Source organism: Felis catus, chromosome X (genome assembly GCF_018350175.1).
Source record: "Felis catus isolate Fca126 chromosome X, F.catus_Fca126_mat1.0, whole genome shotgun sequence".
Classification (NCBI taxonomy): domain Eukaryota; kingdom Metazoa; phylum Chordata; class Mammalia; order Carnivora; family Felidae; genus Felis; species Felis catus.
In genome coordinates this window covers 20430133-20457769 of record NC_058386.1, presented here as the reverse complement: position 1 = coordinate 20457769, position 27637 = coordinate 20430133, and the positions used below count along the sequence as shown (strand labels likewise).

The following is a 27637-nucleotide window of genomic DNA, read 5'->3' as shown; positions in this document are numbered from 1 at the left end:
ATCCTGCTTTAGGGGCAGTGAACTCCTCGAAGTTGAACATAGAAAGTGGTGTGTTGGCACATATGGGCATTTTCCTGTAGAGAGGACCCATAGTTTTATTAAGAAACTTCTGGGGGCACCTGGGTGGCTCAGTCGGTTAAGCGGCTGACTTCAGCTCAGGTCACGACCTCGCGGTCTGTGAGTTCAAGCCCCGTGTCGGGCTCTGGGCTGATGGCTCAGAGCCTGGAGCCTGCTTCGGATTCTGTGTCTCCCTCTCTCTGACCCTGTCTCTCCCTGTCTCAAAAATAAATAAACGTTAAAAAAATTTTTAAAAAGAAACTTCTGTCTACAACAGCGTTGACAAATTCAGTTACTCTCACTTTGGACTTTATTGTTGTGGAGACATCGTTGCTTTGAGGCAGATGTTCAATGGTAATTGCTTCTAGACATTTGGAAGTTGGGGGTTTTTTTAATTTTTTAATGTTTGTTTATTTTTGAGAGAGAGAGGGAAACAGAGTGCGAGTGAGGCAGGGACAGAGAGAGAAAGACACACACACACACACACACAATCCGAAACAGGCTCTGAGCTGTCAGCAAAGAGCCCAGTGCGAGGCTCGAACTCGGGAACGGCAAGATGATGACCTGAGCCGAAGTCAGACACTTAACCGACTGAGCCACCCAGGTGCCCCTAAACATTTCGAAGTTTTAATACGGAATGTCAACCCACTGGGCTTAATTCCACTCTCTACCCTACCATAGCACAGTCTAGTTTTTCCTAAAGGGCATCCCTTCACACGTGTGGTGCTAGCATGAATGTGCTTCCTCCAACCCTCCCCCATTTCCTGGCTAAAGCCACCTGGCACCAACAGCTTTCATTTGCCATGGTTTTCAGATCCACCGTTTCTCAGGTGCCCTCTCCTTTTTTTTGAGACAAACGTTCTTTGAAAACTTTACGTACAAAACCGAATGCACCACCCTCCGTAACAGCCCCTTCCACCTACAGACTGCCTGACTTGAACTTGTTCCAAACACGCAGTGACTCTTTTCTATTTCTGCACCTACCTCTGGTTTAACCAAGAGCCTTTTACCCTTTCCAGTTTCAAGAGCGCTCCCGTTAGTAAACAATAATAAAGGGGGAAACAAACCAGGAGCTGTATGGTTCTTTCTCCCCGCCACTTGTTTTTACCATTTCACTCGCCCCAAGAGGACCTATCCTTTCCTCATTTTATTTCTGGCTCAAATATAGCATAAAAGCCTTTTTATGGCCACATTAATGTCACTCTCAGGTCTGAGCTTATTCTAGTCTTTTGATTTCTGATACGTTTATGGCATGCTTTGTGCTTATCCTTTATTGATGCCAGGTTTCTGTTTTTGTACGTAGCCCTTTAAAATGAAGGCTACAGAAGAGCCCTCTCTGCAGCCTGGATGGGTTCCTGAGATCAGCCCATTTTCTCTCTTCTCCAGATTCCTCTGTGGGTAAGTATCATGAGCAGGTTTTTTGGCACCCATTTTCTCTTGCTCATCTCTATCTTTTGGACTTTCTGGCCAGGGGCTCATGCCCACGTATCTTTAAAGTTTTTACAAGTCTTCTTCCCTAAACTTTGGGGACGTGCCTTTCTTGACTAAGTCCAATTGTCTTTGTCATTTTCTCCTGTTTCCTATCACGCTTCACTGACGACAAGGATCGGTGTATCGGGTGTGGACCAGGGGGCCCGCCTTCATCAGCACCATAAGGTAATGAGAGGTAAACAAAAGAGACAGTGGTGAAGGAGCAAGACCAGAGATGACGCTGGGAAGAAATGGATAGAAAAGGCAGTTCCAGAAGGAACTCCACAAATGCTGACTGCACCTCACAGCTTTCCCCGTGAGCTCAGCCCGGCACAGTAGGGGCAGGGATGTATCTTCTGAGGACCGGGTGGCACTCCAAGGTCCATCGATGGAGTGAACAGAAAATGTACACGGCGAGGGGGTGGGGGGGAAGCTCTTGCCTCCTTACCTTGGGAACACTAGTTTCTGAGCACCACCAGCCCAAGGGTCCCGGAATCTGAGGCACCGGAGGACCGGACCTCTGACAGTTCCCTGGCTGAGGTCAGCCTGGAAATCCTGCCAGGCTGAGCAGGCCCACTGAAGGCAGCAGGGCCTGCAGCGGAGGGACGAGGGACGCAGCAGCGCCTCGGACAAAGCCCGCCCCCTGGCCGCGAGGGAGCAGGGCCATCTAAGAGCGACTCTGCAGGTGGCAGGCGACTGAGTGTGAGAGCCCGTCCTTACAGTGAGACGACCACTTCCCAGCCCCCCGCCCCCACCGCAGACACGTTTGGTGTCCTGCCTGATTGACTCAGCACTCACCAGGCCCGCACTTGCAGGTGGCTTCTCATTGCCAGCGTCCATCACTCCGCCTGGGCTCGTCCGCTGCAGAGTGTGTTCGCCACAAATCTAGGGGCCAGCAGTTCCAAGGGGCAGCCCTCAACTACGGAGAAAAGGGACTTCGCGGCAAAAGACCCCAGCTTCTCACTACCAAGTGGGACAGTTCAGAGATACGTGCAACACAGTCTCCCAGGTGTCCCCAGCAGATGTCCCCAGCGCCCGGTGGCGCCCGGTGGCCACCTGCTCACGGACACCAATCACTGACCCTGTATTGGGGGCTCCTCGCCACTTCCCTGCTGGGGCTTCCCGGCACCACCTCCCAGGTAAACCGCTTGCACCTGAGTCCTAGTCTCAGGGCTTCGAGGGGAACTCAGCTTAAGACACCTGCTAATTGTACTTGTGTAAATCACATCACCCCTTCCCTCGAGGCTCACATAATGACCAGTCAGGGCAATTGTTGTGCAGCTTCCCCAATCCCCGACTAGCCATCTCACTCTGCGCCTCCTCAGGAAGGGGGTCTCGTGTAGTGGTTTCCGTGTTTTTCCATGGCTGTTCCTGAGTGGACACCTGATTGCACTGATTAAGCACCCCCGGGGACCCTGCCTACAGACCGGCCTGACCACTCACCCTCACTACCCTCTTGCCAGCCTCCACCAGCCCCTAAGCAGTGGTTCCCAAGGAGCCCTGCACCTGAATTGCCTGGGGAACATGTTGAAAATGAACTTGCCTGGGCACTATCAACTGAATCAGAATGTCTGCAGATGAGGTCCGGGAATCTACACTTGAGACAATTTCTCAAGGGATCTTTTACAGTCTGAAGTTTGAGATCCGCCGCTCAGAGGTGCGAGCAGACAGCAATCGGCATCATCAGTTTACCCCAAAGACTTAACATCTCACCCTTGTTCAGCAAAAGCCATAGCACTCAGTGGACAACAGGAGGTGCTTCCTCCAAACAGTCCATCCCTTTCACTGTTCCGGCGTGCCCTCCCCATGGTTCTATGTGCCTTTCCCGCTCTCCTGGCTTCGACAGTGCTTCGCCCATCGTGCGGAGGGCAGACGTGCCTGGGGTCTTAGGTTCCCCGAAGTAGAGCTTAGCCAATGACTACCAGGTGTAGGCTTCTGAAAGCACAGGTGATTTACTTGCATCTGGGATAAACTCGTGGGGTGTAAGCTACCCTCTGAGCTCCTCTGAGGCTAGGACTTCACTCAAGATCACCCCTTGCTTACGTTGAAAGAGAACGTAACTCGAGGTATCATAACCCCAGATATCAAGATAAACTACAAAGCTGTAGTAACCAAAACAGTATGGTACCGGCACAAAAACAGACCCATAGATGAATGGAACAAGATAGGGAGGCCAGAAATAAACCCACGATTATATGGTCAATTAACCTTCGACAGAGGAGGCAAGAAGATGTAATGGGAAACGCACAGTCTCTACAACAAATGGTGTTGGGAAAACTGGACAGCAACATGCAAAAGAATGAAATTGAACCACTTTCTCACACCACCCACAAAAATAAACTTAAAATGGATGAAAGACCTAAATGTGAGGCCTGAAGCCATAAAAATCTTAGAAGGGAACACAGATAGTAATTTCTCTGACATCAGCCACGGCAATGTTTTTCTAGATATGCCTCCCGAGGCAAGGGAATCAAAAGCAAAAATGAACTACTGGGACTTCATGAAGATAAAAAGCTTCTGCCCACCAAAGGAAACAACCAACAAAACCAAAAAGACAACCTACAGAACGGGGGAAGGTATTTCCAAATGACGTATCTGATAAAGGGTTAGTATCTAAACTATATAAAGAACTTATATAACTCAACACACAAAAAAACCAAAATAATCCAATTAAAAATGAGCAGAAGACACGGACAGACATTTCGCCAAAGAAGACATCCAGATGGCCGACAGACACATGGAAAGATGCTCAATATCTCTCATCATCGGGGAAATGCAAATCAAAACCACAATGAGCTATCACCTCACACCTGTCAGAATGGCTAAAATCAACAAGAAACAACGAGGGTTGGCTAAGATGTGGAGAAAAAAGGAATCCCTGTGCACTGTTGGTGGGAATGCAAACTGGTGCAGCCACCCTGGAAAACCCTATGGAGATTCCTCAAAAAATAAAAATGTAATTACCACATGATCCAGTAATTCCACTACTATTTACCCAAAGAATATGAAAACACTAATTCAAGAAGATATAGGCACTCCTATGTTTATTGCAGCATTATTTGCAAGAGCCAAATTATGGAAGCAGCCCAAGTGTCCATTGATAGATGAGTGGATAAAGATGATGTGGTAGGGAGATATAATAGAATATTATTCAGCCATAAAACAATGAAATGTTGCCATCTGCAATAACATAGATGGATCTAGAAAGTATAAAGCTAAGTGAAGTAAGTCAGTCAGAGAAAGACAGATAACCATGATTTCACTCCTCCGTGGAACTGAAGAAACAAAGAAAAAAGAGACAAATGAAAAAAGAGACCCTTAACTACAGAGAACACACTGGCGGCTGCCAGAGGGGAAGTGGGTGGGGGCGGATGGGTAAAATAGGTGATGGGGATTAAGAGTGAACTTGTCACAGTGAGCACTGAGCAATGTATAGAATTGTTGAGTCACTATATCGTACACCTAAAACTAATATGATACTGTATATTAACTACACTGGGATTAAATTTTGAATGCAAATAGCTAATGACACCATAAATAACATTTCTGCTCAGTACCAAATTGTTCACAAGGGGTCTCAGTTACATTTAAAGAAGGTGCCCACAGGGGCACCCGAGTGCCTCAGTCGGTTAAGCGTCTGACTTCAGCTCAGGTCATGATCTCGTGGTTCGTGAGTTCGAGCCCCACATGGGGCTCTGTGCTGACAGCTCAGAGCCTGGAGCCTGCTTCGGATTCTGTGTCTCCCTCTCTCTCTGCCCCTCCCCCACTCGCACTCTGTCTCTCTCTCTCTAAGATAAATAAACATTTAAAAAAAATTATATAAATAAAAATAAAGAAGGTGCCTGCATGCATGGAGATCATGAAAGCTGGTGCCCTTTTCCCTCCTCTGTCATCTCTTGTCCCCTTTGGTAACAGCTAAGACTTAATTAGCACTTACTGTATCTCAGATACTGTTCGAAACACTCCACGAATAGTATGTCATTTCATCCTCACAGCAACCCAGAAAATTGGCAATTTTATCATTTCCGTTTCACGATAAAGAAAGTGAGCACACAGGTAGTAAGCGACTTGCCCAGAATCACACAACCAGAAAGTGGCAGAACTAGCAATCAATCCGGACAGTCTAGTTCTCATATCTGTGGCTGACCTGGATCCCTCCCTCCTCTGATCACATTGTATTTATTCATGTGTTCGTTTGTTTGGCTAACTTTGACCTGTCTTGCTCCCCATGCATTTTATATGGATCGATCTTGTCTCAACCCCATATGCTGGACTAACTTCACGATGACAAGGAGGACCTAACCCTATATAAATCTCCTAGTCCTCTGCGGCGAGTCAAGATAATTTGGCAAACGTTGTTGTGTTGTCTAAGTTGGCGGCTTGTAGCCACGCGTGGCTACTTAAATTTAAATTAAGATTGAATTAAATTAAAATGTCATGTCCTCGGTCCCATTAGGCACATTTCACGTGCTCGACAGCCATTTGTGGTTAGCGGCTACCAGAATGGACCAGCACAGATACAGAACATCGTCATCACTGTCGAAAGTCCTGCTGGAGAGGAGAGTGAGTGCTACTTCAGAGGCTGGCACAGCCGATTTTTCTCTTGAAGTCTAAATAAAATTAATTCTCTTTTGCCAGCTTCTCTAGACTCCTACACATTGCTACTCAAATCCCATTCACGTCTGCCCGGATTCGCAGGAAGGCTAATATGCTGCCTAGGACGTGGGCTGGAGGATGCGGGTGAGGGGAACCTCTCTCCTGGCCCGTCTGACTCCCAGACAAGGTCACGGCTGTAGCCTTGCTTCTGCACGTGGAGAAATGTGTATCAGGCACATTCAGGCACATCCCATTTTGTTTGCCGGTACCCACCTGCCCCTGAGTCCCTGGCCCTCAAGGGACACAGGAATGTGAAGAGGCTTTTTTTCTTTCCTTCTAGCACCTGTTTTTATTATTTTTAATATAATTTATTGCCAAATTGGTTTCCATACAACACCCAGTGCTCATCCCAACAGGTGCCCTCCTCAATGCCCATCACCCACTTTCCGGCCTTCCCCACCCCCCGTCAACCCTCAGTTTGTTCTCAGTATTTGAGAGAGAGCACACACGAGACAGCCCACACGAGCAGGGGAGGGGCAGAGAGAGGGAGAGAGACAATCCCAAGCAGGCTCTGTGCTGTCAGTGCAGAGCCCGATGCGGGGCTCAAACTCACCAACTGTGAGATCACGACCTGAGGCGAAATCGAGAGTCTGCCGCCTAACCAACTGAGCCACCCAGGCGTCCCAGCCTTCTGATGTATTTGACGTCTTCCAGCCCTTGAGACAAGCTCTACTTTCTGGACATGCCAGTTTCCTGAGCCAATAAACCCCTCTTTTTGCTTAAACTGGCTTGATTTAGATTTCTGTTACTTGCACTAGAAATGATGTTGGCATAAAAGCCCTAACAGAAAACAGATACACACCAACCGACCCTACTCTCTCCAAAGATGGCCAGTATCGATCCTTATAAAGTGTATTCACAGAAATTTGTAATCTCAGGGCACCTGGGTAGCTCAGTCAGTTAAGCATTCGACTCTAGTGCTCGTGATTTCACGACTCATGATGTCACAGTTCGTGAGTTCGAGCCCCGTGTCGGGCTCTGTGCTGACAACATGGAGCCTGCTTGGGATTCTCTCTCTTTGCCCCTTCCCTGCTGTCTCTCTCTCAAAAAATTAACTAAAAAAAAAAAAAAGAAAGAAACGTGTAGTCCCATAGCCTCCAGGGAAATGCTAGATCACTGTGTTATTTTAGCATGATATATAACAGGAAGCAACTTAAAAATGAATTTAGATCTGAATACTATTAAATATTGTATTATAATTTCTATTTTAATATATTCTTTAATAATACTCATAATACATGAGGACAAAGTTTGACTTTCCCCCATTTAGCAAGCGGGGGATGCTACTTATTTTCAATTCAGTATACAGGAAAGAGCATGGTTTAGCTATAAATTCAAAATGACATATCAATATTGTGTTTGGGGACCAAATGGGTATTAATATCTAGATTGATATTTAACTGTGTGTTACTGCCCTCCAAATATCTTCCATGAGCTGGTATTTGGAATTCTTGAGTTTTGCACTTTAAAAAAATCAATTACTTTATTCTTGTAATTTTCATGGTTTGTTTCTAAAAGAGGAGTCATGAGCACTTTCTGGCTGCTATTTGCAAGTACTTCTCCAGAAATAACACACTGTGGGTTTGGATAATTTTATTCCCAATAAAAGAAAAGGAAAATCGGATACAAATTTCTCCTTTTAACTTTTGTTTAGAAGAACTAGAGATATCTTGATGTATTAAGAAACGATAATATGAATATACCTTATAGGTCTGAGGTCACAAGTGAGAACTATCATTTTTATGTCCCTCATTAGATCATTCCATTTGTTTTTTACCATCTTAACCATTTTTTATATATTTTTAATGTTTATTATTTACCTTTGAGAGAGAGAGAGAGAGAGAGCACGAGTGTGGAGGGCAGAGAGAGAGGGAGACACAGAATGTGAAGCAGGCTCCAGGCTCTGAGCTGTCAGCACAGAGCCCGACATGGGGCTTGAACTCACAAACTGAGAGAGATCATGACCTGAGCCAAAGTTGGATGCCCAAGTGCCCAAGTGACTGAGCCACCCAGGCACCCCTTAACAATTTAAAAAAATTTTTTTAATGTTTATTTATTTTTGAGAGACAGAGACAGAGACAGAGCACGAACAGGGGAGGGGCAGAGAGAGAGGGAGGGAGACACAGAATCCCAAGCAGGCTCCAGGCTCCAAGCTGTCAGCACAGAGCCCGACACAGGCCTCGAACTCACAAGCTGTGAGATCATGACCTGAGCTGGAGTCGGACACTCAACTTATTGAGCCACCCAGGCACCCCACCATCTTAGCCATTTTTAAGTGTAGAGTTCAGTAGCTCACTCTATTCTAAATCATATTCATAATGCCTCCTCTCTTTAACCAATAATCCATCATGATGGTAAATTACACAAGTGAATGAAAAAAACTGAAAGCTGTAAAATGGTGAACGCCACCAACCGTAAGGCTAAGTAGTCAGCTGGGTGATAAAGCAACCAAGGGACTGATGCCAAAACAGGTCCAGATGATCTCCACAAACTGCCCCAAACACCTAGTCCACATCTAAGGCCTTTACGGTTGAAATTATAACAGACTCCATTATCATTTAAAAAAAAGTCACCAACCTCCGAACACTTTCACAAATCTCCAGGCATTGTTAGTACCAAAACTGAGGTTGGAAATCTTCGCATCCCGGTTCCACCTCTCACTAGCTCTGTGACCCGGGGCCAGTTATTTCCTTTTTCCCTTTCTGATGCTTAGTTTGTGGGTACGTAAATGAAAACTTAAAAGATCTACCCAGTGAGCATGGCCAGACCACAATCTGGGCACACTAGGGCCACAGCAAAGACGGAGGAGAGCATCAACTTGGACTCAGCTGGTGTTGCTTTCACTCTGATTTATTATCAAACCAGCAGGGGCGCCTGGGTGGCTCAGTCAGTTGAGCGTCTGACTTTGGCTCAGGTCATGATCTCGCCGTTCGTGAGTTCAAGCCCCGCGTCGGGCTCTGTGCTGACAGCTCAGAGCCTGGAGCCTGCTTTGGATTCTGTGTCTCCTTCTCTCTCTGCCCCTCCCCTGCTCACACTTTGTCTCTCTCTCTCTCTCTCACTCTCAAAAATAAATAAACATTATTATCAAACCAGCAGATGGATAAAAGCCGCTCAAAGGATAAAAGTGATAATGATCCAAATGAGCGAAGAGATGTAGCTTGTTACGGTGGCCCTAAAAGAGCGAGGAGTCTGCCAAGTCAGAGAAACGAAAAGCCTTGACTGACTGTAGCACTAGGCTGGGGTAGGACCATGACACCACAGCAGTGGTCTACAAAGTGCGGTCCCTGGACTGGCATTTTTGACCCGGGGATTTGTGAGAAATGCAAATTCTTAGGCCCTAGCCCAGACCAACTGAATCAGGAACTTTGGGGGCGGGGTCCAGCAATTTGCATCTGAAGAAGCAAGCCCTGGTGGGGGGGGGGGATTGTGATGCCTGCCCAAGCGTGGGACACCTGCACTGCAGCAGGAGACAATTCCTTCTGCCGTGGGTTTCACCTTCCCGTTGTCGTTTCTCTCCCGGGCCTGCTCACCACCCAGAGTTACTGCGACGACAAAATCCCACGTAGACTTGGTAAGTGCTCTGTTATCGGAAGGATCCGTTTTTCTCGGGAGCAATGCTAGGCCGAGAATTTAACTGGTTCTGCCCGGGTACTGAGTGATCAGCCCCACTAACAGGCGCAAGGCTGGGCTATCCCTTTCCCTCTGGTCTTCGGGGATCACCTTCATTTTTGTTCGTAAAGGAGGAAGAGATGGGATGTCGAGGGCCCGCTACCAGACACCATCTGCCTGAGGAGCAGCCTCCAGGAACATCGTCCCGGCTCACTCAGAGCAGCACTGTCCAACAGAACTTTCTTTGGTGCTGGAGATGTTCTGTAATGTGTGCTAATCTGCACCGTCCAATACAGTAGCCACTAGCCGCGTGCATTTGACAACATGGCCAGTGAAACTGGGCGATTACATTTTACATTTTATTTAATTTTGATTAATTTAAATTTGAAGAGTCACATGTGGGACAGAGTTATACTAAAAAATTATTGATTGTATACCTGGAATTCGAATTTAATTGGGTGTCCTGTGTTTTAATTTGCTAAATCTAGCAACTCTACTTTACAGATTCTCAGTGATATTGACCTTGACTCCTCCAACGGAAAGTCTGATTGAAAGGGTCTCTACCCATGACCAGAGGAAGCAGATTTGACATTATACTGACCAGAAAGGGCACCTGGCTGATGTTCTTCTTCTGGAGACAATTTTCAGAGAAATATGGCTGAGAAAATCAATATAACTGATGACTAAAAAGACAAACTTGTACTATCATTCCTACACTCATACTTATTTCTCTGCAACCGAATCCATCTTCTTGCGAGGTGAGATGGAAAGCAGTAGTCCAGAAAGCCTAATTTAGTCAAGGATCATTCTGGATTTGGGGCATGGTCCTATGTACTAGGACTGCAACAGGGAGAAATGGTACTATGGGTCATGCTACTGATTTATTTTAAAACTTTTTTTAAATGTTTACTTATTTGTTTTGAGAAAGAGAGAGAGACAGACACACACACACAAACGGGGAAGAGGCAGAGAGAGGGAGAGAGGGTCCCAGCAGGCTCTGCACTGTCAGCACAGAGCCCAACCCGGGGCTCGAGCTCATGAATGGTGAGATCATAACCTGAGCTGCAGTCAAGAGTCAGACCCTTAACTGAGCGAGCCACACAGGCACCCCTATGCTGTTGATTTTAAGGCAAACCCTACCCCCTTCATTACTTAATCCCTTAATCCCCTCAATGAATGACTACCATATTAAAGTCATCATAGGAAATGAAAAAAAAAGACCCAGAGTCTTTCCTTATGACTATACTTAAGCTTTGCTTCAAAAACAAATCAAAAAAAAAGTATAGCAACCAGAATACTGCCAGTTCTCAGGAACACTTGATAATATTTTCCCCACAACCCTATAATTTCAAGATGTGATCAAATAGAGGTGCCTTTATATCTCCATTCACTCTGGCCCTCACTCTCTGCCATAACTATCTCGTCTCTGGCATCTTGAGGTCTCCAAGCTCATTCCTGATGTAATAACATATTATTTTACAGTTACTTATTAAGTAGATATTTGATAACATCATTTTTAACTAGAGGAAAGGATTTGGAAATTGGCACTCGTTCCCCAGGAATAGCAAAGAAAACACACATGGTGTTTTTATAAAGTAAATGGTGTTCCAGAAGGCAGACTGATTCTTGTAAAACCCAGGCCCCTTCTGTTTCCAAGAATGTCCAGGTCAAAGAGTAACGATCACGGTTTTTCCCTTTCAGCAGGTTTTAATGTAACAAACAACCAGCAGGTTTAAAAACAAATCTTAATAGCATCGTATCTAGACCATCACCTTTGATATTCTCCTATTTTCTCTATTGCTTAAAATACTCACACGGATATATATTTAGCTTTGGAGATCTGGCGATTTGGGAACCAGTGGGTCTCTGGAAAGAGATTATTAGGTGACCATATTGCTCTCTGCCGCCTCCACCCTCCCCCGGGCTCCTTCTCTGTCTTTGCTACCCACTTCACTAAGAAAAGGTATTGAGACTGGGAAACAGTCTCAGAGAACCTGCCAGAGAGAATCTGCCCAAATTTTTGAAGGGGCTCCTCTAAAAATAGCTCAAGTTTAAATCTGAAAATGGGGCAGTCACCCTCGAGGGCTGCCATGTAACTGGCACACAGACTGTGGTTCCCAAAGTGTGGGTGGTCCCTGGCCCAGAAGCAGCAGCAGCATCTGAGAACTTTCTAGAAATGCTAATTCTCAGGGCTCACTCATGCAGACGCATCTGGATGACAGCGGTTACCTGAGTATTCTAGCCTTCTTGTTTTCTTTTTTAACCTTTCACGCTTCTCTTTCTTTCTCCTGAAGCAGCGCCCCCCTCCCTCAGGCACATTCAGACCTTTCCTCAGTCAGAGTACAGCAGCATTCTCAACGTGTGGTCCCGGGACCAGAAGCATCAGCCTCAGCTGAGAACATGTTAGAGGTGCACATTCTCGAGCCCCACCCACTCGGGTCTACTGAATCAGAAATCCAGAGGGTGAGGCTCAGCGGTCTGTGTTCTAACAAGGCCTCCAGTGACTCTGGATGCACACCAAAGTTTGAGAAACGGTGAAGCGTAGTCCCTGCTAGTTTGCCTATTCTGTGACTTGGAAGCTTGCCCAAAAAAGCCCTGTGATTTTATTCTCATGGGATTTTATTCCTTTGTCAGTCTGCCTTATCCTCAAAAAAGTATTAAAAATTGAAAATGCCATCCACAGTATTATCTGCAGATATAAATCTATGTTTCTCAAGAGAATTCATTTCAGGAAGGGCGTCTCAGCAGGCCGTGTGGGCTCTGTGCGATGGGAAAGCAATCATGGAGAGCCGTGGATTCGAAGATGCCTCCTTTCCCCCTTGATGTAGGTAAGAGACTGTTGCTGTCGTTGTTATTGTTGTTTTAATCAAGTTGGTAGAACAGCTTGCCAAGATTTGGATCTACTGGAGCATAAAAAACCATTCTCACAGCCCGCCCACCCACGGAAGCCTATCTCTAGGGAGACATTTAAACTCTCCATCTTTAACTTAGAAGGTTAGTGCAAATTTAGCTTCTCAATCGTTTGGTACTATGGATGCAAAGGTAGAGGTGTATTTCAATTCAATGGGTATGATAGTCAGGTTTAATCCAGTCTCTCCCCCTCCAGTCCCTCCTTCACATTCCTGCCGGACCAACTGTGTTAAACCAGCTCCAATCATAGCATTTCCCTCCAGGGGTGGCTCCCCAGTACCTACCAAATTAACTTCCTATTTCTCACCGGGCATTCAAGACTGAAACTGTAGATACTCAACTGAGTCATATGAAACTGCCATTTTAATTGGGCAAAAATGGTCGAACATTGCCAATTTCATGTTATCCATTTCATATTTAATTTGTTAAACTTCTCTATGACCTTTTTCTTTTTTCTATTTTAAGATTTAAGCTTCTTGGACTTGTAATGCTTAATCTTAAAACTGCCACCCCGACTGCTGGTGAAAAATCTCAGAAAAAAATGTTGCCTTCCTACAGGTACAGAGGCAGACGCTATTGTGTGGCACAGAGCCAGTGCCATGTCATAAACTTAGAACTGGAACATTTACTCAAGTCTCTGTCCCACCGTCCTGGCCAGCCAGGATGGTGGTGTGAGTAAAGGCCATGATCCTGTTTTGTTTTCTGTTACTATAAAGCTGTCCTTTAGAGTGTTATTTGTAGAGAAACCTATCTCTTAAGATACGTGGATACCAGAGTCGGTTGCTATGTGTGGTAAAATAGAACCCATAACGTTCCTCTTAGGTGCACAACATAATGGTCTGACATGTGTATACACTGCAAAATGATTACCGCGGTGAGTCTAGTTAACATCGATCACCGCATGTAGTTACAAACTGTTTTTCCTGAGTAACCTTTAATCCCACTGCAGACGGAACAGGTGCCTGACTCCGCCAAGTATGAAGCAAAAGGCCTTGCATGTAAGCATGCTCTCAGTATTTAAAAGATGACACTGAAGAAGTCTCCCACAACCAGTATTAAGGGATATCTTGGGTCTAACTGACCCCTAAAACCAAACCATTCTTCTTCCCCACTGCGGGAAGTCAACAACATCCCTGCACACCTTGAAGATTCTAGGGTCTGGCTCATCACTACACTGTAAGAGTTCTTGGTGATTTCCAGCCACGTAGATAGATGAGCCTGCCAGTAGTCTGGCCCCTGGTTCCCTTGACCTCTCTTCCAGTGATTGTGTTCACCACCTGCACCAGGAGGCCACTCCGGTGGTTTTACCCTAGACCTCATCATTACCGATAACCATAGGCCCCCATAATCGCACCTTCAAATGCCACACTCTCCAAACAACGCCAAAAATAGTAATTTCAAAATAACTCTGGTTTCTCAGAGTGTAAAGAAGATGCATAGCCCCAAATACCACTTCTTATAATCACCCGCTTCCCCCTCCACCTCTGGCACAGAAGCTCCAACACTTCTGGAAAGAGCTGCTTAGAACCCAAGAGTAAGTCTGCTGGGTGGGGGCGGGGCATGAAGGGATTTGCTGTGAAGCTATTTTTGCGTACCACTTCACAACTCTTCCAGAACATCTTTTTCATATCAAAGAATGCCCCCCATAGCGGTAATAGGGGTGGAGGGCGAAAGCTTCCCGAGCTGCCCCCGCCCTCCCCCCTCGCCGCCTTCGCCACGGACTTCTCAAGTCTCAAACACTTTAGAAAACTCACCCCGAACATTCCTTCGAAAAACTGTCCCACCAGCTAGAGACCTCTCCCATTCCCATTGGAAACTGGGACGGCAAAGCCAGAGACCCTGGATCGAGACGACAAAAGGCGGCTGGGAAGCTGTGGGTGCGTGCAGGCGCGTACGTGTGCGTGCGTGTGTGGGCGTGCGTGCAACAGGACTTGTCCGGTGGTGCCAGAGCTGCTAAAGCCCAACGCTGCGATCAGGAAGCATCAGGTGCGCCTACGTGCTGAGGAGGGGCTCCAGCCTTCCAACCCAGCAGACGCGTGCTCTCAGACAAAAGGACCGAGAAATGGAACAGCTGGCCCCCATTACGGCTCCCTGCGACCTCCACCCCCCCCCCCCCGCTCGCCACCCACCAACCTATGTCGACACGACAGGGCCGGGGAGGGCAGGGAGGGGAGCTGAGTGTTCCTGGTGAGAGGCTGCTTTCTCCAGGGGAGAGGAGATGTACCGGTGCCCTCCTGCTCTCCCAAACCGAGAGACAGGTAAGGGACACCCCTGAGAGAGCTGCTCGAGGGCAGTGGGAAGGTCTGCAGGACAGGCAGGTTGGCACCCGGTTTCCTGCCTGGACCCTCGCTGAGCTGCACAGACCCGCAGGCCCACTCTGCGGCCCTGGGAGCTCTGGGCGAGGGAATTTTTGCCCGGGCTTAACAAACACGCTCAGTGATGAGTTGTGCGTGAACCTGGAGTCTGGTGCCCCCTGGTGGTCAAGAAACATCTAAACGTCAGAAGCTCCAAAAGTACTGAGGCGTAATGTGCCTGGAAAGAAAATGGGACCATCACTCCCAGCCTTCAGAGCTGGGAAACGTACCTTAGCAGCTCCTCCTGTGGAGGAGCACAGGGCTTACGTAGAGGGCTGTCCAGGAGATGGGAGACAGAACCGGCAGAAGGGCGTGGGAATCAGCAGGCAAAGCTACCCTTTGCTGAGGGATGCCCCAGGGAAGGAGGAACCCAGACGAAAAACAGCACGGCCTCCAAGGCAGAGACCCCCCCACCCCAACCCGCCGACCTGCAGGGCACCTCACAAGATCATGGCATCAGACCTGGAAAAGGACCATATCCACAGGAGTTCTCTGTCTCCCTTCTCTCTCTGACCCTAAAACCAGAAGATATAATATTGGGATTGGGATTGGGATTGGCCAGCTTTACCAACCAAGATAACCCTCAAAGTTATGAGATATGCCCAAGGTGTCATTAAAGAATGGGAAAAGAGGCTTGGTGCCACACAGTTGAAAGCAGTGATTGGAAAAAACAAAAGAGTTACATGTATACAGTCCACCACTGAGTTGAGGGCTGTCAACACATCAGTTACGTGTACCCAGGCACAGGCATGGATTTAGAAGGACACGGAAAACAGCAACTGTGCCACTTACTACTTGTACTGCTTCAGGCCAGGCCTATCTGACCCTCAGTTTCTCCAGCCCTCAGAGGATAATAATAGCTAATGGGCAACGTTATTCAAAGATTAGAGGCAGGGTATGTAAACAAAGAGAAGCTACTATGTATTTATACATTTGTTTGCCATGGTCGGGAGGCATTAGTTTCCCAGTTTCCTTTGACAAAAGATTTGAAGCAGTCTATGAAAAAAGGTAAAAAGAACTACTAAAATAGAAAGAAAAAAAATTTCAAAGAGCAAGGGAATGCTGAAGAGCTAACCATAAATGTAAACGTGGTGGTTCCAGCTTCACATTTGGTTTTGAGTTTCCTGTCAGCTGAAGTGAAAAGGGAAACCTGAGAACTTGTACAATTCCCGTTACCAGAAAGGGGCAGGGTCGCTGCCTTCTCAGGGGAGACAAGCTCTTCCGGGCTCCAAATTCGAAAAGCAAAGCCTCAGGAGGAGTGTTTCCGCACTGGCTTGTACCTTACCTGAAACCTTGTCTATTCTTTACTACAGGGTTCCAAATGCCCTGAACTACTAACAGAGAAGTAGATTAGTAATTGGGACCGGACCAGATTTCTACACTTCAGAGCATGGTGGTATTCTCCAGCAATTCTTACCCCACAGTTCTTCAAATGCTTTCAGATGTGCTTTCCCTCAATACAATCCATGGCAAAATCACCCAAAGGACATTTAGACCCACCACTTCCACCCCCAAGGAAATGTTTCCATTTGTAACTCAAGCAGAAGCTTTAGACTGATGACAAATGAAAGCAAAAGTATAGATGTATTTTCAGATGAAAGAGCTAAATTCAAAAGGCTCTTCTCTTTCCAGAACCAATTCAGCCCTCGAAAGGCCACACCGCTCTCCCTTCAAGGCCAAGGTCACCTTTCAGGAGCATTAGCACATGAAGTAAACAGCTTTTGCAAAACAGTGCCACAGGTGAGCCTTCCCACCCGAAGCGCAGAGGCACCGCAGCTAATCTGCATATGCTAACTCGAGTTACCGGGGAAGAAGCCCGAATAAGCCACCGTCCTCCCTCACCTTTACTTTCATCCCCACATAGGTTTTGCTTTTACCATATGGTAATTATTTCCAAATCACAAGTGCAAACACTCACTCTGATTGGAAAATTAGCAGATTTCAAACTCGGGTAATTTGTCCCTAATGAGGAACTTGTTGAACTGAATTTAACAATTAACTCGCACACCCTTTGCTGCCTGCGGCTTACGAGAGTGAAGCGGGAAAGAAGGAAGGGCAAGCCGAGGGCCAGGCCTGGCAGGACTTTGGCACAAGACGAGGGTTGGGATGGGGCAAGGTGTGTAATGGGGCTGTGGGGACATCAGGAACTTGACTGTTCAAATGGATATATATAGCCAATCACAAACATATGCCAAAGTAGGGGCGCCCGAGTGGCTCAGACGGTTAAGCTTTCGACTTCGGCTCAGGTCATGATCTCATGATCTCAGGGCTCTGTGCTGACAGCTCCGAGCCTGGAGCCTGCCTCCGATTCTGTATCTCCCTCTTTCTGCCCCACCCCTGCTTGCGCTCTGTCTCTCAAAAATAAATAAATGTTAAAAAAAAAAAAGTTTTAAAAAAACAAATATATGCCAAAGTAGTGAGAATAACATGGTGATCCTCCATGTACCCATCACCCCAGCTCCCACAATTACCAAGTCATGGTTGCTGTGACTTCATCCATGCTGAGGAGCAAGAGATCAAGAAAATGGACAGGGAAGAAGAGTGAAACAGCAGGGGGTGGGTCTCCTGTCTCGAATTCCCAAAGGTTCCAAGATCTCTAGGGGCAGAGGTGGGATGGGTGAATATAAACTGCTGGGATGGTTTCAGCCCCCTTCATTAGCATTTTGAATCTGGCGCGGCAGACCCTGGGAAAGAGCTGACCCGTTTTCCGTTTTCCGGGTCTCTGCTACCCCACCCTGCCCCAGGGCTGGGGTCGCTTGTTCTCTCCCCGCGGCTACAGGTCCAGGTGACCAGAAGCCCTGAGCGTTTCTGGGAGCTCTGGCGTAACACACAGTCAGCAATGGTCACCCCCCTCCAACCATGTGCTCCGATGGTTGGTTCCTGCCTCTTCTCCAGCACTGGGGCCAGTTCATGCCTGAGGCTTAGTCTCTATGATCTGCTCTGCTGTTTGTCCCTCTAGAACTGCCCTACCCAATTGGCACCATAGGCAGATGTGGCAACTGACCACGTGAAACGTGGCTAGTGAGGCTGAGGAAGTATTTTTTTTTCACTAATTTAAATTGAAAAACTGGTCCTTAACCCAATTATTGGAAAACTTCTAAGTATATTTGGAAGGTGAATCTACATTTTGAACCGTAGAATCTAAGTACAGATCAAGTATTTTTGGTGAAAATCTAGCATCTGACTTGAGAAAGTCTTTAACTGTCTGGATTTTGAAGATTTAGTAAAAATGAAACAATGTAAAATATCTCATTAAGTATATTAAAATATTAATTACATGTAGAAATGATAACCTTTTCAATATATCAAGTAAAATTAATTATTAAGGGCAATTTCTCCTGTTTCCATTTACATATTAAAATGTGACTACTAGAAAATTTAAAATTATATATGAGGCCCAAATTATACTTCTACTGGACAGCGGTGACCTAACCAGACTCCTCCCTGCACTTGCAGATAGCATCAAAAAATATAATTCTGTTGCCAAACTTCTTCCTGTGACAGAGGCCCCAACTGCCAGACATGTCCTGCTATACTAGCCTCACCTGGATTTTCCTGGATGACCATCCCCTGTCCCATCTTCTCTGCTCCCTGTGCATTCTGAGGCCACCTACTTTCACACAACCATGGACTGTGGTGGGCCCTAACCTCATAAAGACAGAACCTGCGTGACCTAATTTCAGACTAAGATGATGAATTTGACCTGGGGTAAGGAAGAGCCTCCAAGCTCTCAAGATACTCAAATCAATGTAAAGGTCCTTCACAACACACAGCCAGTTAATATCCTCAAAAGGGAACTTGGCTGAAGTTGCAGCCTAAGGAAGGATCTTTACAAGGAAATAAAGGCCACCAAATGGTGAGTTGACACAAAGCTGAATTTATTTGCTTGTCCAGGAGGCAAGCATCACATTGCTCAAGCACAAGTTCAGTTGGTGTCTCCCTGCAAAATGTTCAACCTTGAACAACATGAGTTTGAACTTCATGGGCCCGCTTATATGCAGATTTTACTTGATACATGCCACACAATATTTTCTCTTCCTAATAATTGCCTTAACATTTGATTTTTTCTCCGTACTTTATTGTAAGAATACAGTCTATAACGCATATAACGTACAAAATATATTACTCGACTGTTTAAGTGATCGGTAAGCTGTTTGGTCAACAGTAGGCTATTAGGGATTAAGTTTTTGGTTACGCAAAAGCTACACACAGATTTTTGACTTCGTGGGGAATCGGCGCCCCTAACCCCCACCCGGTTCAAGGGTCACCAGTACAAAAACAGGGCCAGATAGAGGGCAAAAGGAAACAAGTACATCGAATCAGGTGAGATTCTGAGCACGGGCGTCTGGCTGGTTCCCAAGGCCTAGCACACACTCTCCTGAGCAAGTTCACTTCTTCAAAGCGCAGCCACCACACCCAAAGATGTCCACGATGGGTTACACAAAGCTCTCAAGGGCTCCCTGTCCCTCACGTGGCACATCTGACTTGTTTGCTTGAAGTTGGCCAAAATCCTCCGTCGCCAGGATCCGTAGCACATTAGCACAGCCGGGTCGATCACGTGGGAGTCACCCACCGGTTACCCGCCTTTTCACTCATCTCTTTTGGAACTGCCAGGCCACATTTCCCTTCCTTCTTAGGGCAAGAGGCAGGGACACATGCGTGTGTACGTAGAAAACACATTTTATGCGGACAGGGTGCCCTTTGGAAATGGCAAGGGAACAAAATAGACGAAGCTCCCAAACGCCAATGGTCCTAGCCACGCCGTTCACAATGCCCAAAGGCTGGAAGCAACCTCCGTGTCCATCAGCGGATAACGGAGGAGCTAAATGCGGTCTATGCTGACAAGGGAATATTATTCAGCCATGAAAGAACGGACGAAGCCCGATCCGTGTTACACCGAAGAGGAACCTGGAACACTATGCCAAGTGAACGAGGCCAGACAAAAAAGGTCACCTACCATTTGACTCCATCATTGGCAAGCATCTAGAACAGGAAAGTCCACAGACCAGAAAGCAGATTGGTGTTTCCGGGGCTGGGGGAGGGGAGGACGGGACCCCCGTGCTTAGTGGCTACAGAGATTTCTCTGGGGTGATGAAAACGTTTTGGAAATAGAAGAGGTGGTCGCACAGCAACGTAAAGGCACTCAATGCCACGCGGCCGTAACTTTAAAATGGTTCCTTGTCGCTTCTGTGAATTACACCTCGATAAAAAGAAAGGCGAAAGAGAACGAACTTCGGGGATCTGCTGAGCCCCACTGACACAAGACAGAAGGAACAGACACGAGGGAGCAGGGGCTGCCGAACAAGTGATGATCACCGGGAGGGCACAGGCAGGAATGGGTGGGGGGCCGGGGGGGGGGTGGATTCCAGCTCAGAAGTGACCAAGGTAGCAAACGCTTGAAAAGCAAACAAACAAAACTCATTTTCAAATGTTCAGCTGTTCAATTTCTGCAAATAACCTGGAGTTCTAAAACAAGCAAATGATTTGATAGGGAGAAAGCAAAGACCTCCCACAAGTGCCTTTTCAGGCCCAGTGATTGTACCTGGAGGAGAAGGGCTGAGCTCAGCCTGTGGACCGCCCCCAACACGGGCGCCCCTGAGCCACTCTGCACGTGGGGAGGGCTCCCACGTCCTCCATATGAGCCTGACGAGCATCATCTTTTGGCAGTTTTCACAGTTTCTTTCAAAACTAATTCGTAAGGATTGCATTTAATACGCTGCACGCGAACCTTTTTGACACACACCAAACGACGTTCTTCTGAAAGGTGTTCCCCCTATTTAACAGGTCACTTCAGGGGCGCCCGGGTGGCGCAGTCGGTTAAGCACCCGACTTCGGCTCAGGTCATGACCTCACAGTTTGGGAGTTCAAGCCCCGCCGTCGGGCTTTGTGCTGACCGCTCAGGGCCTGGAGCCTGCTTCGGATTCTGTGTCTCCCTCTCTCTCGGACTCTCCCCCCACTCGTGCATTCTCTCTCTCTCAAAAATAGATAAACGTTAATAGGTCAGTTCAGTACCGATTATGTGCAGTGACACCATTAAATTTTTTTTTTTAACGTTCGCTCATTTTTTGAGAGAGAGACAGAGAGACGGGGGGCGGGGGGAGAGCATGAGCAGGGGAGGGGCAGAGACAGAGGGAGACACAGAATCTGAAGCAGGCTCCAGGCTCCGAGCTCTCAGCACAGAGCCCAACGCGGGGCTCGAACTCACAAATCGCGAGATCATGACCCGAGCTGAAGCCAGACCCTTAACCGACTGAGCCACCCGGGCGCCCCATAAAAACCTATGGCCTTCCCGTCCACGCTACAACGCGTCAGGGGTGAGCCTTGACGGTGACGACGTTACGCTAAGTGAAGTAAGCCAGTCACAGAAGGACACCTCCTGTTCCACGAGTGCACTTTATCCAAAGGCTCTAAAGCAGTCACACTCGCGGACACAGAAAATGATACCGTGCATGCCTGGGCTGGGGGACAGGGAAATGGGGAGCTGGTGCTTGACGGGGACAAGAGCGTCGCTTCTGCAGGACGAAAGCAATTCTAGAGACGCGCTGCGCAGCAGTGTGAATGTACTGAGCACTACTGAACTGGGCACTTCGATCACTTTAAGCAAAACGATCCCGGTTTCTTAAATCACTGCCTTGTTTCTGTGCAAAACTCACGAGGTTGTGCTTCTGTACAGAGTTCGTACATCTAAAGGTAAGATGCTGACACGTTAAAAGAGCAAAAACCAAAAAACCCCAAACGAAGGAAAACCTCGGAGTTCACTTGGGCCGACGCTCTGGTGTTTTTAAAAAGAGAGGAAATGAGCGAGACTCAGGATCTGGGAGGGGAAGGCGGGCCTCTGTTCTTTTTACCTTCGGACTGGCTTGCGGCCCGCTGGCCCCAAGAAGGCTGAGCCGTCTGGGTGGCTACGGTTGTCACGGCCACCGGGTGCTGCAAGATTCTATGCTGTTGCGCCTGCTGCTGTGGCCACGGCTGCGAGGCAGGGGACAGCTGCAGCGTGTGCCAAGGGCCGCTCGGCCGGGCTCTTCCCTGGTTCTCTGCAGCACAGCCAAGCAGAGAAAACACAGCTGCCTGGGGCTGCAGCAAACTCCCCTGTCCCTGTCCCCGTCCCTGTCCCCGTCCCCAGCCCCGGCCCCGGCCCCGGCCCTGTCCCAGGAGGTTCAGGACAACGGCCTGCTGAACAGGTGAGGCCGTCTCTGGAGGGGCTGGGCCTCGGGCACCGGGACCCCGTGGCACTGGCTGCCAAGGACCAGAAGCGGAGGCTTGCCGAAGTTGTTCTTGTGGAATCAACTGATAGAGCCGCTGCTCTGGCCGCTGCTGGGCGTTCAAAGGGGGCGAACCTTGCGGAAGCTCCAGCAGAGTCACGGGCTTGAGGCCTGAAGCATTTTTTAAAAAAAACTGAACGCGGACTGGAGACGCAGCCTGTGCTGCAGTGCGCACTGCATTTGGTGGCCGAGCTCCCGAGGGCAGGCTGCCGGGCTGGATTCCCGCAGGATCTGTGGCCCCAGCGGTAGAGCCCTGCCCGGGGCTGGAACCCCTCGCCAAAGCCTGGGCTCCACAGACCGGGCCCGCCAGCTGGATGATGTTGGGGCCAGGGGAGCGGGCCGTGACCTGGGTGGCCAGGCTTCTTTGTGATGAGCCGGTAGTGGGTAGGGTGGCCACGGGAAGCATGCTAAGTTGAGTCACCTGCTTCGCAGAGGGTTTCCGGGAGCTGGCCGTGACCGGGGGGGCCAGGGTTGTCTGTGATGAGCCGGTAGTGGGTAGCGTGGCCGCGGGAAGCACGCTACCTCGAGTCACCTGTTTCGCAGAGGGCTTCTGGGAGCTGGCCGTGACCGGGGGGGCCAGGGTTGTCTGTGATGAGCCGGTAGTGGGTAGCGTGGCCGCGGGAAGCACGCTACCTCGAGTCACCTGTTTCGCAGAGGGCTTCTGGGAGCTGGCCGTGACCGGGGGGGCCAGGGTTGTCTGTGATGAGCCGGTAGTGGGTAGCGTGGCCGCGGGAAGCACGCTACCTCGAGTCACCTGTTTCGCAGAGGGCTTCTGGGAGCTGGCCGTGACCGGGGGGGCCAGGGTTGTCTGTGATGAGCCGGCGGTGGACAGTGTGGCTGCAGGAAGCATGCTAACTCGAATCACTCTCACAGGGGATTGCTGGGAGTTGGCCGTGACCGGGGGGGCCAGGGTTGTCTGTGATGAGCCGGCGGTGGACAGTGTGGCCGCAGGAAGTGTGCCACCTCGAGTCGCTCCCGCAGAGGACTGCTGGGAGTTGGCCGTGACCGGGGGGGCCAGGGTTCCTTGTGGCGAGCTGCTGCTGGACAGGGCGGCTGCGGGAAACATGCTCACTCGATTCACGTCCACAGACGAATTCTGGGAAAGACTCGGGGGCTGAGGAGCAGGAGCGGGAGCAGGAGCAGGAGCTGGAGATTTAAAGAAGCCGCTTGCCTCCACTGGGGTGAAACTGTTGCCTGACCGAGTCCCTCCTGAGCCCCAGGAAAGTCTGAAGCGTAGAGGTGGATGGCTGACTCCCTTCCCCAGGACTGAAGACCAAACCGACACCGTCTCAGGCTGTGCTGTTTCTTTCCCGGGAGGCGGCTGGCTGAGGCTGGCTGGGCCACTGGAGCCGTGTGACGCGGTGGCGGGACACTTGGCCTTGCTCTGGACCAAGACAGCTGACCGAATGGCTTCCGTCCCAGCATCCGTCTTTGAGCCAGGCCGGACACTGTCTGGATGGTCGTCTGTGGAGGAGTGCGGAGGAGACCCCTGTCCCTCACGTCTGGCTTCTTTGCAGGGCCTTCTTCTTCCAGACAAAGGTGGGTCATTCGGCGGCTGCACGGAAGTCAGCTGCGCTGTCTGAGACTCACCGCCAGCTTCATAGCCCAATACGGAATCACCTTCTACCTTGTGGGCTGGCCAGGCCGTCGGTGGCGAGCCGTCGTATCTGGCGGACTTCTTCCCCCTGGCGTATTTCTGCACGTCCACTCCGGAAGGTACGGCCAAGTCACAGGGTCTCTGTTTCCACATATCGACGCAGTTCCCCGCTTTAGAAATTTTGAGGTCGTGCTGCGGACCTGCTTGCCTTTCTCTGCTTTTCTTGCAAGAGGCCCATACTCTCAGCTCAGGAGGAGGTGGACGATGAGACAGCTCCTGCTGCCGGTTCAGGGAGGGTGCAGAATACCTCTTGAAGCTCCTTTTCATGGGGCCAGTGTTCATCTTTTGCTTGTTATAGAGCAGCCTGTTTGCAGTGCAGGCTACGGATACAGAAGGATCAAGACACAGCGGTTCGGCCGTGGCTAAGATCAGCTGGCTCTCCAGCAAAAGCCTGTCTTCCTGGGTCCAGGTCTGGTCATCGCTGGTCATGGACTGCACGTCGCAGGCTAACGTCTGCATCGTTGGCCGCAGGAGAACATGCCTGCTCGCGTAGCCGGGAGGTTCCCGACTGCACTGCCGGTAGTCCCGTACCTGGGCTATGACACACCCAGAGTGAAAAAAGTTAACCTGAGATTTTTCCAGGAGATCCACCAGAGCAGGAGGTAATTGTTCAGCATCCAAGTATTCGAGCAACTCCCCTTCCTCGTAAGGCAGTCGAATGGTCTCCGAATAGGATCCATTTTCGCCCTCGAGCATCAGCGAATAGCCCTCCTTTCCTGGGTATAGGTTGACCACTAAGCACGGCAACGACTCTCTCCTCAGGAGCTTCTCCAACAAGTTCACGTTGCTTCTTAATTCCTCCGCAGCCTCAGGCTCTTTCCCGCATTCTTCCACATACAGGTCATAAAGTTTTTCATCCAGAGATGCGCCCCCACTCGCTGAGCCTTTCCTTTTAGGAGGCCTCTGCTGGGCACTGGCAATGACATACTCCGCACGGTCCAGAGCTCGTTCTAAAGCCTGCTGCATCGTGGCACAACAGGGGCCCTAAAGAGAAGGGCAAGCGCAAGTGCAAGCGCCTTGAAGAGCCGGGTGAAGGTCCCGTCTTTCACGTGGAGGTAGAGGTAGAGTCTTGCAGACGCCGCCACTCCACAGTGCAGCCACCAGCCTAACTTCCAAATGGACGGCAAGAAACGCGCGCCGGGAAAGCACCGCACGACATACCTGCGATCCGGGCCTCCAAAGCCAACAACACGTGTCGGAGCCGCCACCGCGCGGCTCTGGAGCGGCCGCGGGCTGGGCCGGAAGTGGATGTGAGCCCCCCCGCCCTCCCCCCGCTCTCCCCCCGCCCCCCAGCTCCCCCCTCCCTCCCGGAGCAGCCGACAATCCGCTCCTGCGCATGCGCGCTCCCTGCAGGCCGCAGGCGTCAGGCCTCAAGCCTCACCCTATTGTCGCCTGCGCCTCCGGGCCACGAGGCCCCGCAGCCCGCACTTCCGCTGCCGCCGCAGGGCCGGACCTTTCCTTTCCCCGTAACGCGGAAAGCACGCCACCGAAGCAGAAGCGACGGCCCGACAAATAACCTGCTTTCTGCCACGGTTCGAGTCCACGCCAATTCGCGCAGGAATGCGGCTGTCGGGGAAGCGGCGCAAGCTGTGCGCTTCTCTTCTTGGCCCGCGCCTCACCCAGAGTTGTGCACGGTTTCTGCGTCTCCCGTCGGGAACGGCAGGGCTGCTCCCGGTGCCCGTCGCCGCTGTGGCACACCCCGCCCCCAACCCCCAACCCCCAACCCCGAGTCCGCGTCCGTAGCTCCTGCCTGCCTACGTGGAGGCTCGCCGAATCTAATCTGGTGCAGGCGTCAGATGTCCTCCTTCCTTGAATCTGCCACTGATCTCCTGCCTGACGGTCGTCAGACGTGCACCTGGCATGCCTTCCTGACACTCAAGTCTTTACCTTGTTACTTCCCCGTGTGTCACAGGAAGGGCGTTTTACAAACGATGCGGTAGGCAAGTCGTATCGTCTGTGAATTGCACTTCGGGATTAAACTATTTGTTTGGAAAGGCGATGTGCATGTGATGGAGCCGGGGCCTGTTGTCCCGGCTGATGGCAGCGCACTTCCGCGATCACCCTCCCTGTAAGACCACCGCCAAGGTCCTAAGGATGGCTTTGGGGTGAGGTGTGCGGGTCGTAGATCGCGGATGGGCCCTTGTTTTCCACTAACGTTGTCGCCTTGAGGTGTGCCGGCCTTTTGGGACAGGTTTTGAAAAGAATCTCTTGACGTTTATGTGAGACGTGGCGATAATAGGGGTTCATGGAAAAGCCTCACAAAGGAAAAGAAGACAAGACAGACCGGCGAAAGTCCCGAATTTCACACAACTATGAAATCAACGTGGATTGGGGCGCCTGGGTGGCTCGGTCAGTTAAATGTCCCACTTGAGCTCAGGTCATGATCTCACTGTTCGTGGGTTCGAGCCCCGCGTCGGGCTCTGTGCTGACGGCTCGGAGCCTGGAGCCTGCTTCGGGTTCTGTGTCTCCCTCTCTCTCTGCCCCTCCCTTGCTCGTGCTCTGTCTCTCTCTCTCCCCCTCAAAAATAAATAAAGATTTTTTTTTAATTAAAAAATAAAATAAAATCAATGTGGATTTTAACCAATGGCAATTATGACAATTACATGAACAGTAGATCCATTGTATTGAAAGAGGACTAAAACCTTTTTCACTCAGAGCTCCCGAAAGATGACCCTGGTTCAGGGACAGACAAGAATACTTTTCTACTTGCATATCAACCATCTTTGGGCAAACGGATACTTGGGGAGCGCCTCAAGGGGGCTTGAAATCAAGTTTAGTCTCTTAACTCTTTTACACATCCTCCCCGTGTCTCTTTTTCCCACCCCCCACCTGCCCGAAATTAGGCTAAGTACCAGACTGGACGGCCAAAGCATAGTTTTCTTTCTTTCTTTTCTTTCTTTTCTTTCTTTCTTTCTTTCTTTCTTTCTTTCTTTCTTTCTTTCTTTCTTTCTTTCTTTCTTTCTTTCTTTCTTTCTTTCTTCCAATGTTTATTTATTTATTTTGAGAGAGACAGAGACAGAGAGAGACAGAGAGAGAGACAGAGAGAAAATCCCAAGCAGGCTCTGCTCTGACAGCACAGAGCCCAACGACACGGGACTCGATCTCACAAATTTGTGAAATCATGACCTGAGGCGAAATCAAGAGTCAGGCGAAATCAAGACCGAAGCTCAGTGGGAGAAGCGGGCCATCCCTTCTCGGTGCTGCAGAGACGCGTGCTCCGTGGTATATCCGGCTGGACGGACAAGCGAAACGGTCCTCCATCCGAGTGAAGCGGACGGTTTCGTGTGAGTTGTGTGTGCGCCGCAGCGTACGCGCACACTCGCGTCACCTCTAGAGCCACCACGGCCCAAGACGGAGGTTGTGGCCCGCTCCTTACCCGTCACCAGGTGAACCCCGAGGCCTCCTGGCCACAGGTGCACTGCTCGAGGTTCTCAGCCTGGCCGCGCGTGTATCCGAGCGTGCGTCAGTTGGCCTGGCAGCGCTTAGCGCGGTTGTGGTTCAGCCATCCCCCTCACTTGCGCCCCCTAATTGCCCGGTCCTGCCACAAGATGGGGGGTTTAAAAAACAGTTGCTCTGAGTGCACACTGTCCTTGGAGCCTTCCAAGCGCGCTAATGAGCACACTGGCTGATTATAAGGACTCCGATGGCTGCCCTCCCCTGCA

The 27637-nt window shown here is 49.6% G+C and overlaps 1 protein-coding gene and 1 long non-coding RNA gene across 3 annotated transcripts in view; both read right to left on the bottom strand.

Moving 5' to 3' along the window:
* The window catches only part of LOC102902350, a 69154-nt gene extending 54451 nt beyond the window's left edge, over nucleotides 1-14703 (bottom strand). The window contains exon 1 of one of the 2 annotated variants that reach the window (XR_006593018.1): nucleotides 14457-14703. This is a non-coding gene — a long non-coding RNA (uncharacterized LOC102902350). Of the gene's footprint in view, nucleotides 1-2325; nucleotides 2845-14456 lie in introns of those variants that run through there. The other variant, XR_006593019.1, reaches the window with a different exon arrangement.
* A 6747-nt stretch (nucleotides 14704-21450) lies between these two features.
* On the bottom strand, nucleotides 21451-25204 carry LOC101098691 (transcription factor SPT20 homolog). Its single transcript, XM_045051099.1, has 2 exons — nucleotides 21905-25204; nucleotides 21451-21650 (listed from the first exon to the last, which is right to left on the bottom strand). Exons 1-2 carry the CDS (start codon nucleotides 24939-24941, stop codon nucleotides 21451-21453), a joined length of 3237 nt encoding a protein of 1078 aa, XP_044907034.1. The 5' UTR covers nucleotides 24942-25204.
* Between the last annotated feature and the right edge of the window lie 2433 nt (nucleotides 25205-27637).